This window comes from Chinchilla lanigera, unplaced genomic scaffold (genome assembly GCF_000276665.1).
Source record: "Chinchilla lanigera isolate Chin_1 unplaced genomic scaffold, ChiLan1.0 scaffold00145, whole genome shotgun sequence".
Lineage (NCBI taxonomy): Eukaryota > Metazoa > Chordata > Mammalia > Rodentia > Chinchillidae > Chinchilla > Chinchilla lanigera.
The window spans coordinates 916,711-931,878 of NW_004955546.1; the positions used below are offsets into that span (position 1 = coordinate 916,711).

The 15,168-nt window shown below is 38.1% G+C and overlaps 1 protein-coding gene across 4 annotated transcripts in view; it reads right to left on the minus strand.

The window, feature by feature from the left end:
• LOC102029797 (zinc finger protein 33B-like) overlaps positions 1 to 15,168 on the minus strand; it is a 41,667-nt gene that overhangs the window by 18,248 nt on the left and 8,251 nt on the right. For 2 of the 4 annotated variants that reach the window (XM_013508384.1, XM_013508383.1), the window contains exon 5: positions 4,621 to 6,788. In XM_013508384.1, the coding sequence (XP_013363838.1) occupies positions 4,711 to 6,788 (2,078 nt within the window). In that variant the 3' untranslated portion in view covers positions 4,621 to 4,710. Of the gene's footprint in view, positions 1 to 1,720; positions 3,592 to 4,620; positions 6,789 to 15,168 lie in introns of those variants that run through there. The other 2 variants (XM_013508386.1, XM_013508385.1) reach the window with 2 other exon arrangements.

Sequence of the window (15,168 nt, forward strand, 5' to 3'; positions counted from 1 at the left end):
TTTTTAACATTTTATTTTGATTTATAACTTATGAATGGTTAGGTTTTACTTGTCTAGACCTCCGTACGGACCTAACGCCTCATGTGCTCATACTTGGAGTTTCTGTGAGGTGGATGGATCATGAGTGTGTGACACTGGGATTAAGTGTGTGTGGCAACTAAACTGGTTTAGCACAGTTCTTTTTTTTTTTTTGGTTTTTCTCCGGTACCGGGAACTGAACTCACGACCTTGCGCTTGCCAGGCAGGCGCTTTTGCCGCTGAGCTAAATCCCCAGCCCCTGTTTAGCACAGTTCTGTGAATAATGGCAGCCCCACCTTGGTGTGGGTGGCACCAATCAATAGGCTTGTAGACTGGATGGAATATAAAGGGACACAAAGAAGGAAGGCTGGTTGCCGCTGCCTCCTGCCTGCTCTTCTATGGACTGTTTTTCTTTTGTGACAGCCCTCTGCCATTCCACCCTGCCTTGGAGCCAGCCGACTATGGACTAAAACCACTACAAACTGTGAGTCAAAATAAATTTTTCCTCTTTTAAGTTGTGGGTGTCAGGCATTTTGTCTCAACAATGAAAAAAGTAACTAAGATGGCCTCCTTTTAAGCTGTTATTCTAGGCCTTATAAATATTGAGGCTGAACCTGGCATTGTCAGAGTTGTTAATTTAAGGATACCTGTTTCCCATTCACCACGATGTTATGTTCCACTGCGCACATAAAGCTCATACACACTTCACATAAATTAGAATTATCAATGCCTCAGAATTATCAATTTTATTGACCTCCAAAGAATCTGCTTTTGGGTTTATTGCTTTTCTTTCACTTCATTTTGATACTTACCTTTTTCTTTCCTGTTACTCTGGATCTAATTTGGTCTTCATTTTTTTGTTTCAGAAAGTGGAAGATGATTGTAAAAACTGAGATTATTAGATTGTTTAACTTTATAATTTTGTAATAGTAAATTTTCATAATTATTTTTATAATCTAATGTGTAATGTAGCACACGAGTCCTGTGCATGTTAAGGATATTTCCCATATGCATTTAAGGCTCTTGTCCAAGTTATTCAAACTCTAGCCACAGCAACACTGCATTTTAAAAGCTTCCAGTTCAAATGGTTCTTAGGATTAGGGTTATGGAAAGAACGTTTCAGACAAGAAACATAATCCTGATGCAACTGAGACTCAAGATTGCTTACTGTTCTGTAACTTAATTATCTTTGTTGATGGTTACTCCAATCTACAAGCAGTAAAACTTGATAGGACTACACCAAAAAGACAGGGTACATGTAAAATCTGGTAATATCTGAACAAAGTCTATTTCAAGTTGTATGACATTATCAATTTGTTGTACTTCAGAATACAGTATGGTTATGTAACACTGTTATTAAAGGGCCATAGGAATACTCTGTACTTTTACTCTGTCCTATTAAGTTTTTAAACTTTTACTTTCCAGAACACAGTATTATAGAAAACTAGTTATATTTCCAAAGACAATCATGGCATCAAATTTAAAAGACAACTTGCAATATTACATTATTTCTAATTAAAATTTTCAATGTATAACTATAAATTATAGTTATGGATACATTTCTCAATATAAATTCTGCAATAATCTAGTTTGCATTTTTCATAAAAACAATTGAAAGTATCTAAAACTTCATAGTTTCCTGAGACAGGGTCCCACTATATAGCTCAGGCTGGCCCTGAACTCACTATGTAACCCACACTGGCCTTGAATTCACGGCAATCCTCTACCTCAGCCTCCCGAGTGCTGGAATTACACGCATGCACCACCACTCCCAGCTCTTCATATTTTAATCAATGTTAACAAAGGATGTCATATAGTTGTAAGGAGAACACTTGTCCAAACTCTAGCCACAGCAACACTGTCTCATAATGGCCACTGTTTAGTTGTCCAGTGTGCTCTCACTAGGTGCTGAGACTCGTGGGGTTCCCAATGAGGATGGGTGGCAATAAAGTACAAATAACTTTTCCCAAGGACACCTGTCTCTTTCTTCTACTTTTTGCTGTTTACCTTAGAGTCCTATAAAACCAGAAGCTTAGCAAAGGGGGTGTGTATGTGTGCAACTTCAGTAATGCTATAGCCTACAAGTTGTCCACTGCTCTGTAAGTAAGCCATAATAAATCCACTTATGTGCAAAACTGAACTTTTCCAAGTCCATCTTTCTACTGTCAGTATCCTCCCAATTCAGAAACAAATGTTTTATTTACGCTGCTCTGGGAAATTCACCTAACATCTGAAGCCTGACCCAGCAGATCCAAAGATGACTCAGGGAAGAGTACTCATGAGAGAAATGCCAGGGTAGCCACCCTTTACATGTATATGGGATGGCATATCTCCTAAATGAGTCTAATCTACATGCAATGGACTAGAGAATATACCACAATCTTGGAGCGTCCATATGGGATAGGACTGAAATAGAGTGGTAGCCAATGTTTCAAGGCCCCTGCTATGGGTGGTAAGACATGCTACTGACACTCAGATATCTGCCCAAAGGGAAATCTGGATGGTTATCTGTCTCCACGGAGAGAGAGGTGAGGGCTATTAAGGATGTCTTGGAAACATCATGTGTTTTGAGTATAGGGGTGGCTTGAAAGTATCCCCAAGACTATGGGAAATAATGTCATTTGCTAGTGACAATGCAAATGCAATGTGATTGAAGGGGGGCTCTGTGAGACTACAGAAGCCCTACATTGACTTCTCTTCCTCACAACAGCAGAGATTCAATTAGCAATAATCATGCTTCGGATAAACCTCATTGGCTATGATACTGCCACTGCGCAAAGCTCACAACAGCAGCGGTTGAACTCCAATCACAACCCTGTGTCAAGCAAGTACAAGAAAAAGAAAACTGGGATAAACCTGTGAGGGTATTAGGACTAGGGCTGATGGAGGGCCTGGCTTCCTTGAACTAATCTCATAAAACAGACTGTGCCAATGCATATAAAGTAACTTCTGGTATTTCTATGAGTCCTGGGGTATTGACATAATTTATATTACTTTCCTCAATTTCCCTGCCCATTACATAACGCTGAACAAAGGCGACCACATGAAATTTGGAAAAAAGGGCTCAAGAGGATTCTGAGCAAGCTAAGATACTTTTGAGGTAGGCTAAATAGCTATATATCTCAGTGATCCACTGCCTGTACATTCTAGAGATTACCAGGAACCCTGAGAGCTGCAACTCGGTGTCATGGCAGAAACAACCTGAACAGACAATTTCAATTGGATTCTGGCCCAATCATGGAAAGGGGCAGAAACCTGATACAGTATATGCCATGTAGGTTAAACTGGGGTTGGAACTGCTTTAGGCGACTGAACCAACAGTGAGGCTAAATAAGGGGTTAGAAAGGACATTGCCCATTCCTGAAGGCACTTACTACACCAGTGACACTAGTAGGGGCACAAAACTGGAAAGGACAGGAGTACTGATACAGATATGGCCACCATTTGGGAAAGGAGAAATTTGGCACCTGATAGGCTGAGCTAAAAGCAGTATGGATGGTACTCGTTCATGAAGAATGGCCTCTGACTGCACAGATCAGCAGGTGGTCTTGGGTGGTCTTCTGAGGACTGGACCTATGGATGGCACAATGGGAAAGAGAGCACCAGCAAGTGCTTGCAAAGCCATCACGGAGACAATGAATATGGAAGGTGGTATTTCAACACAGAACCTTGGACATGCCGACTGTTACCCATGGAGGCATCACATGCCATGCTTGTATGCCAGATAATGAGGCAACAGTAACAGATGCTTTAAGCCACGTACAAGCAGACATTCCTAATACAGAGCATTTAGATAGCTACAAGCAGACGCTCCTAATACAGAGCATTTAGATGTCTACGACACTTGTCTTAGGCTCTCTACCTGGGAATACGGACCCTTGAAGGGTGATTGTGTTGTTCTAGAGCAAGTATACTGCTACAGTCTGGACTATTGTTGTGACATACTGGCCTGCTGTTCAGCCTTCAGTTAAGTGAGATATCTCTCCTTCCAAGTTCAGGAAGGTGGCAGCAAATAGAATGTAAGAGCCAGAGGAATGAATGGAGTATAGGGGAAAAAGTCCTCCAAATCCTAGCCAAAGCAACTCCATCTTGCAGTGAGCCACTATTTGGCTTTCCAGTGGGCTCTTGGCAGGGGCTGAGGCTGTAATGCCAGGCTGAAGCACAGCAAAATCACCCAGCACTGTCACTAACAGTACTTGCCAAGACCAGTGGAATTCCCAATAAGGATGGGTGGGAATACAGTACAGGTAACTCTTCCCAAGGACACATCACTTGCTTCCACTTTTTCCTATTTACCTTGGAGTCCCATAAAACCAATAGCTTAGTAAAAGGGCTAACCAATAGTTTAGTACGCTTAGTAAAAGTTTAGCAATTTTGGTTGTGCTACAGCCTGCAGGTCATCTACCGCTCTGTAAATAATCTAAAAGAAACTCATTTACCAAACTGCACTTGTCCAAGTCATTCTCTGGACTGTTAATGCCCTCTCAATCTGGAGGCAGACACTTCTTCTACAATACTCTGGAAAACTAATAATATATAACACAGACTATGGGTTTACCCTGTCATTACTCTACAACATAACATTGTGGATAAAGATCACAAAACATTCAGGATGTCAACAGAGCTTTCTGCAGCATGAATACTCTGAAGTGTAATGAAGTGACTGGTAACCAAATACAACTAATACTCAGTTCATTCATAAGATTTTTCTCCTGTGTGTGTCCTCTGATGTACAATAAGGTTTGACTTTTGAGAAAAAGTTTTCCCACATATGTTACATTCATAGGGTTTCTCCCCTGTGTGTGATCTCTGATGTTTAGCAAGATCTGATTTACGGTAAAAAATTTTCCCACATTCATTACATTGACAGGATTTCTCTCCTGTGTGAGCCCTGTGATGTACTGTGAGGGATGATTTGTGACTGAAAGATTTCCCACATTCATTACATTCATAAGGTTTCTCTCCTGTGTGTTTTCTCTGATGTAAAACAAGTCCTGACTTCACACAGAAAGATTTTCCACATTCATTGCATTTATAGGGCTTTTCTTCTGTGTGGGTTCTCTGATGCACAGTCAGTGCTGACTTATGGCAGAAAGCTTTTCCACATTCAGTACATTCATAAGGTTTCTCCCCTATGTGAATTCTCTGGTGCTGAGTGAGCTGTGACTTCTGGCAGAAAGTTTTCCCACATTCATTGCATTCATAGGGCTTCTCCCCAGTGTGTGTTCTATTATGCTTAGTTAGGTATGATTTATTGTAAAAGATTTTTCCACATTCCAGACATTCATAGGGTCTCTCTCCAGTGTGTGTTCTATAATGTTGAGAGAGAGTTGACTTATGGCTGAAGAATTTCCCACATTCAGGACATGCAAAGGGTTTCTCCCCTGTATGAGTTCTCTGATGTACTGTGAGGTCCGACTTTAAGCAGAAAGTTTTCCCACATTCATAGCATTTGTAAGGTTTCAATCCTGTATGAATTATCTGATGCCTGGTGAGTACCGATTTGTGGTAGAAAGTTTTCCCACATGCATTACATGCATAGGGTTTATCCCCTATGTGAGTTCTCTGATGCTGTGTAAGATGTGACTTTTGACAAAAGGATTTCCCACATTCTGGACATTCAAAGGGTTTCTCACCTGTGTGTGTTCTCTGATGGACAGTAAGGTGTGAATTCATACAAAAGGACTTCCCACATTCATAACATTCATAGGGTTTTAGCCCTGTGTGTGTTCTCTGATGTTTGGTGAGGTCTGATTTCTGGTAAAATGTTTTCCCACATGCAGTACACTGATAGGGTTTCTCCCCTGTATGTGTTCTTTGGTGTAAAGTGAGGGCTGATTTATGGCCAAAGGCTTTCCTGCAGTGACTGCATTCATAGGGTTTCTCCCCAGTATGTGATCTATGATGTTTAATGAGGTTTGACTTCTCCCAGAAAGCTTTACCACATTCATTACACTGAAAGCGTTTCTCCCCTGTGTGCACCCTGTGATGTCGGGTAAGGTGTGATTTCTCCCAGAAAGCTTTCCCACATTCATTACACTCAAAGTACTTCTCTCCTTTATAAATTTTCTGAAGTTGAGAGAAATATAACTTCCTCCTGAAGTCAGTCCCACTTTCATTATATCTCATATGTACACCATCATGTTTGAAAGGGGTGGACGTCCCACAGAAGGATTTCTCATCATCATTGAACTCACAGTGATTCTCTTTTGAGGGATATGCCTCAGGAAATAAGAGGGACGAGCCATCACAGAAAGTTCTCCCGCATGTATTGTATTCACAGTCATTCTCTTCTGTGTTCTCTCTCTTGTGTGTGCTGAATATTGTCTTTTCAAGCACAGTTTCATGACATTCACTGTATTCAAGTCTTTTGTTGAAAGTTTCAATGTCTTCAGGCTGAATGGGATTCTCTTGATGACCAAAAGAACTCCTATGCTTTAAACATTCACTTTTCTCTCTAATACTAGTTTTCTCAGGTTTAGTTTTGAGTAGCAATTTTCCACAGGCATGAAATGCATCAGGCTTTTTTCCTAAGTAGTTTTTTCTACTAATAACCAATTCTGAAATATTGTTGAAACTCATTCCATGTGAGTCAGAGTGACAGAGTACTTTCCTGGAAGGAAAAGAATTTATGTCCAAGTTAAATGGTTTCCCTACTACATTACCTTGTTCTTTAGCCAGCATTGTGTTATTGATGAATACAACTCCCCACAAGTGTTTAGGTTGGTTTTCTTTGCTCCTCTCCTTCCAGTGATCAGTTTTCCAAAATTCTGAAAATAAGAAAAGTTAATCTTACCATAGAAATATTAACACATTTCTTATGAAAAGAGATCCCAATACAGATGCCCTACATCACAGTTGTCTGTGGTTTTTTTGTTCCATTGTTTCTTTTTTATTTTATGGAAGAAAGGTAAAACAAAATAATAGTATAACAATAGTTAATACATTACATGCTGTTATCTTTAAAGTAATTGTTCAGGATTTGTTACATTTCTAGAGATGAAAGTAAGTCAAAGTATACAGTTTTCTCTATTTCAGGGATTTCACATGGGAAAAAACCCTCCATGAACAGAGTATGATATAGTGGGAAAAGAGAGAAGACTCTCGTTATTAGAACACATACTTTTAGTTCTCAAAGTATGAATAATAACCTAAATCTCTCTATGCAGCCCCCCCAAAATTATGATGACTGACATTCAGCAAACACATAACATTACCTGTACTAACCCATGACTAGTATAACTAGGAGAGGAAAGGTATAGACCAGAAAATTCAAATCACCACTACATGAGAAAATTAATATTAAAATACAGAAGGAACAGTCAGCCCACATCTACAAAGAGAATCAGCTAGAAACTGAGGGGGTCATTAAAAAAAAAAAAAAAAAGAGGAGACAGAGAGTCTAGCAGTGATGAGACACAAATAAAAGCTATCCCAAAGAAGAAAAATTCCCCTGTGAGTGGGAAAATACTGAGGTAGTATCTGAGTTTGAGTGGATCAGAGCTTGGATTACTGGGAAATTCAAAAGAAGGATCTTATAGTAGATGGGAACTACAGAGCCCAGAGCTGATCAATATCAGAAATGAAACTCTAAAGGGACAAAGTGATCACAGAAAGGGGTATTTAAAATGCTAAAACCTTATTATGAACTAAATCCTGTTGATACCTGAATCTCTAATGTGACTGCTGTATTTGGAGACAGGATCTATGAGAAAGTGTAATGGTGAAATGAAGCAGTGAAGCCATAAGTACAGGGCCATACACTGATAGTACTGTTTGACCTTCAAGGAGAAGCCTCCAGAACAATATGCATGCCTACTCTTTCTGACCTCTGTCTCTCTGATTACCATGTGCAACTGAGAAAAGGCCATGGAGGACACAGCAAGAAGGTATCACCTGAAAGCCACAGAGAGGTGGCTCACCAGAAAACTGAAATAAAAAAATATATATATACTTGGATAATATTGACTATATACATGTATATATAAAATTCCATGTATAAATTATGTTAAATATATATTATATGTGATACATTATAGTGACCCATGTATAAAAACTTTACAGACATAGTTACATATGTTAAGTCTTTATACTTTGAGCCCTCTCTGTGGATTCATCAATTTCTGATACTGGAAAATACTGCACTGGTATTGAACATGTACAATGTTTTTGGTTTTTGTTACTTTCCAAACAATACAGTATAAGAATAATCTATATAGTAAACATTGTATCTAGTACTATAATCTAGAAATGATTTAAAGTATACAAGAAAATGGGGAAATACTGGGAGGAGGAATACTGGGGGTGAACCCAAGTCCTCACACATGCTAGGCAAGTGCTCCACTACTGAGCTACTTTCCCAGACCTTTTGCTTTTACTTTGAAACAAGGTCTCACAAAGTTGCCCAGGCTGGCCTAGAACTTGTGATCCTTCCACCTCAGCCACCCAAACAGCTAGGATTACACGCATGCACCAAAACACCAAAGTGCCATTTTAAATATAAGATATGAGCACCCACAGATTTTAGTATCTGCAGAGGAGCCTATACCCAACCTCCCTTGATACAGACAAATGCATACACCCCAAATACACACATGAAACTTATTTGTACTGTATAAAATTTCAATGACCTCAACTGCTTCCATCTTAAAAAACCAAAGGAGAGAAAATTAAACTCACAATTAAGAATAAATGTAGTAATACACACCACAACGGTAAAAAATAAAATCAATGAGTATTATATGGACTTGATGTTTCCTATATCTAAATTTCCTATATGGAAATCTCCCATAAATTTTGTTTTCATTAATATTCATTTCAAAATACTTTCTAATTTCCTCTGTATTGAGACTTGTTTTATAACTAAGAATGTTGTTTACTTTGGTAAAATTACCTTTGATTAGAATATAAATTCACTGTTTTGTGTTCTTACTTTTTGAGGCAGTTGATGGGGAAAGGCAGATCACAAATGTCAACTAGGTCATTTTGGGTATTTAGTGTTGCTTGAGTCTACTTTACCTCTGTTACTTCTCTATTTCTAGTTCTATCAATTATGGGGAGAAGGATGGAGAAAACTCTGAACTTAATTGTGGATTCACTACTCCTTTCAGTTCTATCAGACTTTGATTGATACATTTTTTAAAAAAATGTTATTAGTGTAAGTTTAAGATTATGTTCTCTTGATACTGATCTCTATCAGTATTTTTAAAAAACTTCTCTGGCTAGTAAAGTTCTCGGCTCTAAAATCTACTTGTTCTGATTAACAGCACTGCAGCCTTCCACTAATTTTTCCAGTGGATACCTTTTTCCATTCTTTTATGTTCAACATTGTAAACTAACATGTTTCTCTTATATACAACAGTAATGTTGATGACAATGATAATAGTGATAAAAAGGCCCTTATCTTTTTAAAATTATCTCATCTTGCCATCTCTGCCTTTAAAAATGGATGTTTCAGACCATTAACATTTTCTGAATTATCAAATTGGTTGTACCTTTAGTCAGTATGCCTTTAACTAATATTATATGACTTCATATATAAAACATTATAAAAGCATACTTTAACTTTTCTCTATGGCAATTCTGAGTCCATTCAGATACTATATTTATTAGTCCCTTCAATAAACTCCATGTTTTCCCACATGTCCATTTATCTAGTAACCTTTCAAGGGACAGAAGACACCGTAAATTGTACAAATTGTTGGATGCTGAGTGTTTTGGGATTCTGGAAGTATTTTTGTGCTTTCCTATAAGATATACTTTGTTATGGTTGTGTCTAGATGTCCCTCCCAAAGTCTCATGCAGTCATAGGGCTTTTTCAGAGGTGGCTGGATCTAGAGTGTGTGATATTGGGATTTAAGGTGTGTGGTTAGTAAATCAGTCTACTGACTGGTTTGGCATAGTTCTGGCCAGAAGTAAGGGTGTAAGTACTACACCAGCCCTAGTATGGGTAACCTTCATACACTGTAAGGGACAGAAAGTCTTGTCTCCCCTTCTCTTGTTGCTTTTGCTACTTTATGGGCATCATGAACTGTTCTCCTCTGTGATGCCCCTCTGCCATGTGCCACTCTGCCTTGGAGCCAGCTGATTATGGAATGAAACTTCTACAAACTGTGAGCTAAATAAACATTTTTCTCTTTAACTTTAGGTGTCAGGTATTTTGTCTCAGCAATGAGAGAAAAGTAACTAAGATACACTGACAGTACCTAGGAAGTATGATATGCTTGTGTCTTTTATGCTCAAATCTGGAGAGCAGTGTTGAACCTAGGACATATCACACCTCAGTCCTGAGCAAGGCCTTCTCAGCTCTCAAGTCCTCTGTAAAGGATGAATTTTCACTCTGGCTGGTGGGAACAGTACTTTCCTAGACCCTGTCTGAGTGATGTCCGTTCCCTCTAATTCTTTTCAAAAGTTCTTTCACTAATTTCCTGACACACATGCACTGATTAGTACTTTACTGAATTCTCCAGAAGACCAGGCATGTCTATGTGCAGATGGCACCTGTGTAAACTGTAAGCAGTCTAAACCTCCCTGAATTCACTGCTCCCAATGTTCAACTCAGTGAGTGTACAGAGCACTGTCTGGGTCTGCTCTCCCTGCTGGGTTTGCTGTCTCTGCTGAGTTTCCTGTCTCCATTTTCATGGGGCAGAGGCCTCAGGTCTCGTATTTTCTGGCTCTGAGTATGTCCTTGGTTGTATGATGACCAATGCCTAAGCTTCAATGATTCATTTGTCTCCTCTGACTGACCTGGTTGTCTCAGATGGGAAAGTAAATTCAGTCCCTGTTACTCCTTCTTGGCTGAATAGGGGAGACCGTTTTTAACAGAAATCTTAAGGTACAATTTTATGTTTATTGATTCTAAAAAATAGGACAACATATTTTGTCTTTGCTCTTTATCTTTCCATTATAGTTTTAAAAGTATCTATCAATGGTGTGTCAACAATGATACATATACACACATATAAAAAAAAAAGCAACAAGTTCTTCATCAGTTTGAAATATAAAGTACATCTCAAAGATACAGCATAAAGTATAAAACTAAATCAAAAAGAATCTATATATTCAACTACACAAGATAAAACTTTTCAAAAGTTGTTGAGCTATGACATTGTACAACAATAACTGCTATTATTACATTTTTTCGTTCTCTTTTTTTTTTGGTGGGGTTAGGGTACTAGGATTAAATCCAGGGCCTCTGCCCAGAGCTACATCCACAGGCATTAAATTCATCAGGCTTTTTATTTACTTAATTTATATTTAATTTATTTAATTTAAATTTTTATTTATTTAATTTTAAATTTTGCAATAGGGTCTTGCTAAGTTGTGCAGGCTGTACTCAAACTCATAAATCTTCCTGCCTCAGTCTCCCAGGGTGCCGGGATTATAGGCATGGGCCACCACACCCATTACTACTTAATTCTTTTCATTTAGACTGGTATAAAGTATTTAACTTTGGCTCTATGATATCTCTACATTACTGAAAAAGCTTAACATCTTTTAGTATTTCCATATCCACTTCTGTGTACTCTGCTGTGACACACTTGTTCATCCTTTTCAACCATTTTTTATCGGGCAGTAGTTTTTATCGTTTTTAAGAAACCAGCATTCATAACATTTCTGAGTGTCTCCTATATGCCAAACATTGTGAAACAGTTAATTCAGCAGCAAAGAAAACAGACAAAATCTCTGCTTTTATGGAGTCTATACTTCCTGGAGAATGAGAGATACTAACAACACATGTAAAGGTTAAATTACATTCAGTAAATGCAGTTCTGAAAATTGTCCTATCTTTGCTCAATGTTTTGCAATGCCAGATCTATCCAAAGGTCAAATTTCATACATGTAACAATCATGTTCTGGGCTTTCCCTGAATTAATCCTACAACAAATCTGTAAACTTGAACACAAAATAACAGCTATTAAGTAATCTATAAAGGGGCTGGGGATTTAGCTCAGTGGCAAAGCACCTGCCTGGCAAGCACAAGGTCGTGAGTTCAGTTCCTGGTACTGGAGGAGGGGAAAAAAAAAAAAAAGTAATCTATAAAAACAGAGAGAAGAAAGAATGAAGCCTCAGAAATTGAATACTACTAACTCTTCCAATATATTCATAATGCAAGTACTAGAAGGAGTAGAGAAGATTAAGGAGCAGAAAATATGCTCAATGAAATGAAGGTCTAAAAAAAAGGCAAACCAAGTGACAAAGATACAATTTTGTAGGCATCAAGAGAAATGCAACTCATTACATACAAGGGAACTTCAATAAGATTAACATCAGACTTCTCCTCTGAAACAACAGAGGCCACACTCCAGAGGCTAAGAGAGGAGGATCGCTGTGAGTTTAAGGCCAGCCTGGGCTCCAAAGTCAGTTTAAGGCCAGCCTGAACTGCATAGTAAAACCCAGTCTCAAAAAAAGACAAAAGAAAGGAAGAAAAGAAGAAAAGAAGAAAGGAAGGAAGGAAGGAAGGAAGGAAGGAAAGAAAGAAGGAAGAAAGGAAGGAAAAAGAGAGGCCAGAAGGAGGTAGGATGATATATGTGGCATATGGAAAAAAAATTTCAAAAGTATTACACAAAATAGCAAAAGTAGTTTTCAAAATCAAAGGTGAAATAAATGACTCTTTGGGAGAAAAAGAAAAGAAAAATGAAACTCAAGAAACCTTGGCTAGCCTGATGTGGTGACACATGCCTATAGTCTTAGCACTTGGGAGGAGGATCCCAAGTGCTAAGCACTCTTAGCACTGAGGCAGGAGGATCACTTCAAGTTTGAGGCTAGCCTAGGCCACCTATTAAGTTCAAGGCCAGTCTGGACTGCACAGTGAGACAATGTCTTAAACCACCTACCCACCAAAAATAAGTAATCCTTGGCTAAGGCCAGATGTGGTGTTACATGCCTATAATCTCAGCACTTGGGAGGCTGAGGCAGGAGGAATGCCACAAGTTCAAGGCCAGCCTGGACTACACAGTGAGTTCAAGGTCTGCTAAACCACACAGCAAGACCCTGTTCTCAAAAAAAAAAACAAAACCAAACCAGATTCTTTTACTAGTAAAAGACAAAAGCCATGCAAGAAATAAAAGTTCATTAGGCTGAAAAAAAGTATTCCTAAATACTAGTTCAGATCCACAAAAGTCATGGGTATAGGTGTGTAGGTGGTTAGGTAACTGGAAATAAGAACATAAAGGCAAATTTCTTCTTCTCTTCCTATTCATTTTAACAAATAAATGTACACATTCACATGTATATAACTATATTGCTGGGCCTATGACAGAAATGCAGTATCTTTTACAATAAAGCAAAAAGAGACAAACTAATCTATATCGGAATAAGTAAATGACAACAGTAGTAGATTGAACCGGAGTCCATACGTGAACAAATGTAATGAAGTTGAAATGGTCAATAAGAAGATTAATATAATATAGTAATATAATACAGTATTATGTACATAGATACTATCCTTAGTATCTTAGCTTCTTTAAAAGATCAACTTATATGCAGTAACTATGTAACACATTGCTAGAATTTATTTTTTTAGAATTTAAACATATACAGAGGTATTATGCATAAAAATATAAAGGCAAAATGGAAAAGACAGAGAAGAGCTATATATGGCTAACATTTGAGTTAAGGTAATATAAATCTGGAATTGATTATGAAAACATTTATAACATAAGTCCTACAGCAAAGATTAGAAAAATAAACTTTTAAAAGTGAAACCATTGGAAGAATCAAAATGTTATTCTTAAATTCACTTCAGGAAAAAGGTAACAGAAATAAAAAGAGAGGATGAAAAAAACATGAGACATCAGAGCACGGTGGCGCACACGTGTGGTCCCAGCACTTAGGAGACTGAGGCAGAAAGGTCAAGTTCAATACTAGCCTGAGCTACATAGCAGGCCCTGTCTCAAAAAAAAAAAAAAAGAAAAGCTAGGCATGGTGCCACATGTCTGTAATCCCAGCACGCAGGAGGCGGAGGCAGGTGGATCACCAGGAGTTGGGGCCACCCTCAGCTACATAGTAACCCAAGCCTGGACCATAAAGCAAGACTGTCTCAAAACAAAAACAAAAACAAAGTCAAAGAAGCAATAACATGGCATATTAGAAAAATACTTTAAGATAAGTACAAATGAAGATATGCCACAGCAAAGCATATAGGACACAGAAAACAAAATGATTAACGAGAAATGTACAGCTATAAATACACATATTTAAAAAGAAAAGTCTCAAATCAATAAAGTAATATGCCACCTTCGTACACTGGACAAGAGCAATATAAACCCAAAGCAAGCAAAATGGAGAAAATAAAGAATGCTGTAAAAATAAAATAGAGAATAAAAAATAATAGTTCACAGAAAAGAGCCACAAAATTACTAAAATTAGGAATGAAATCTCTCACATCACTAGCACAGAAACAAAAAATTTCTGAGAATGCTAGAAATAATTATATGCCACAAATTATATGACTTCTATGAGATAAAGTGATTTCTAGAATAGTATAATGAACTCAAGAATTAGAAAAATCTGAAAATATATAAGAAGACTGAATCAGTAACTTAAAATTCTCTTATTTAAAAACAATAGAAACAAAAACCACAAACTCCATAGATCCTAACACAGTGAAGGCAAACCATTTATGTAATTACGGATTTAATTTTGTCTTGTTTTATTTTTTAGACAGGGTCTTGCTATGTAGTCCAGCCTGGTCTTGAACTTTTGGTGATCCTTCTGCCTTAGCCTCCTGAGTGCTGGGATTACAGAATGCCATACTGCACTGGCAATGGTGAACCTTTTGTAGACTAAGTGCCCACACTGCAACCCCAAACCCATTTATTTATCACAGAGTGCCAGTACTGCAATTAAACCTAAATATCCAATGCTCCACTGCTGAGGCAACTTGGGTTGAGTACTGAGAGGGCTCTGAGTGCTCACTGCAGCACATATGCCATAGGTTTGCCACCACTATTCTAATAGCTTCAATAGTGAATTTCATGAAACATTTAAAAAGGAGTATTAAACGAGGTGTGGTGGCATACACCTGTAATCCCAGCACTCAGAAGGCTGAGGCATGAGGATCACCATGAGTTCGAGGCCAACCTGGGCTACACAGTTCAGGGCCAGCCTGAACTACAAAGTGAGATCCTGTCTCAAAACACCAAAAAA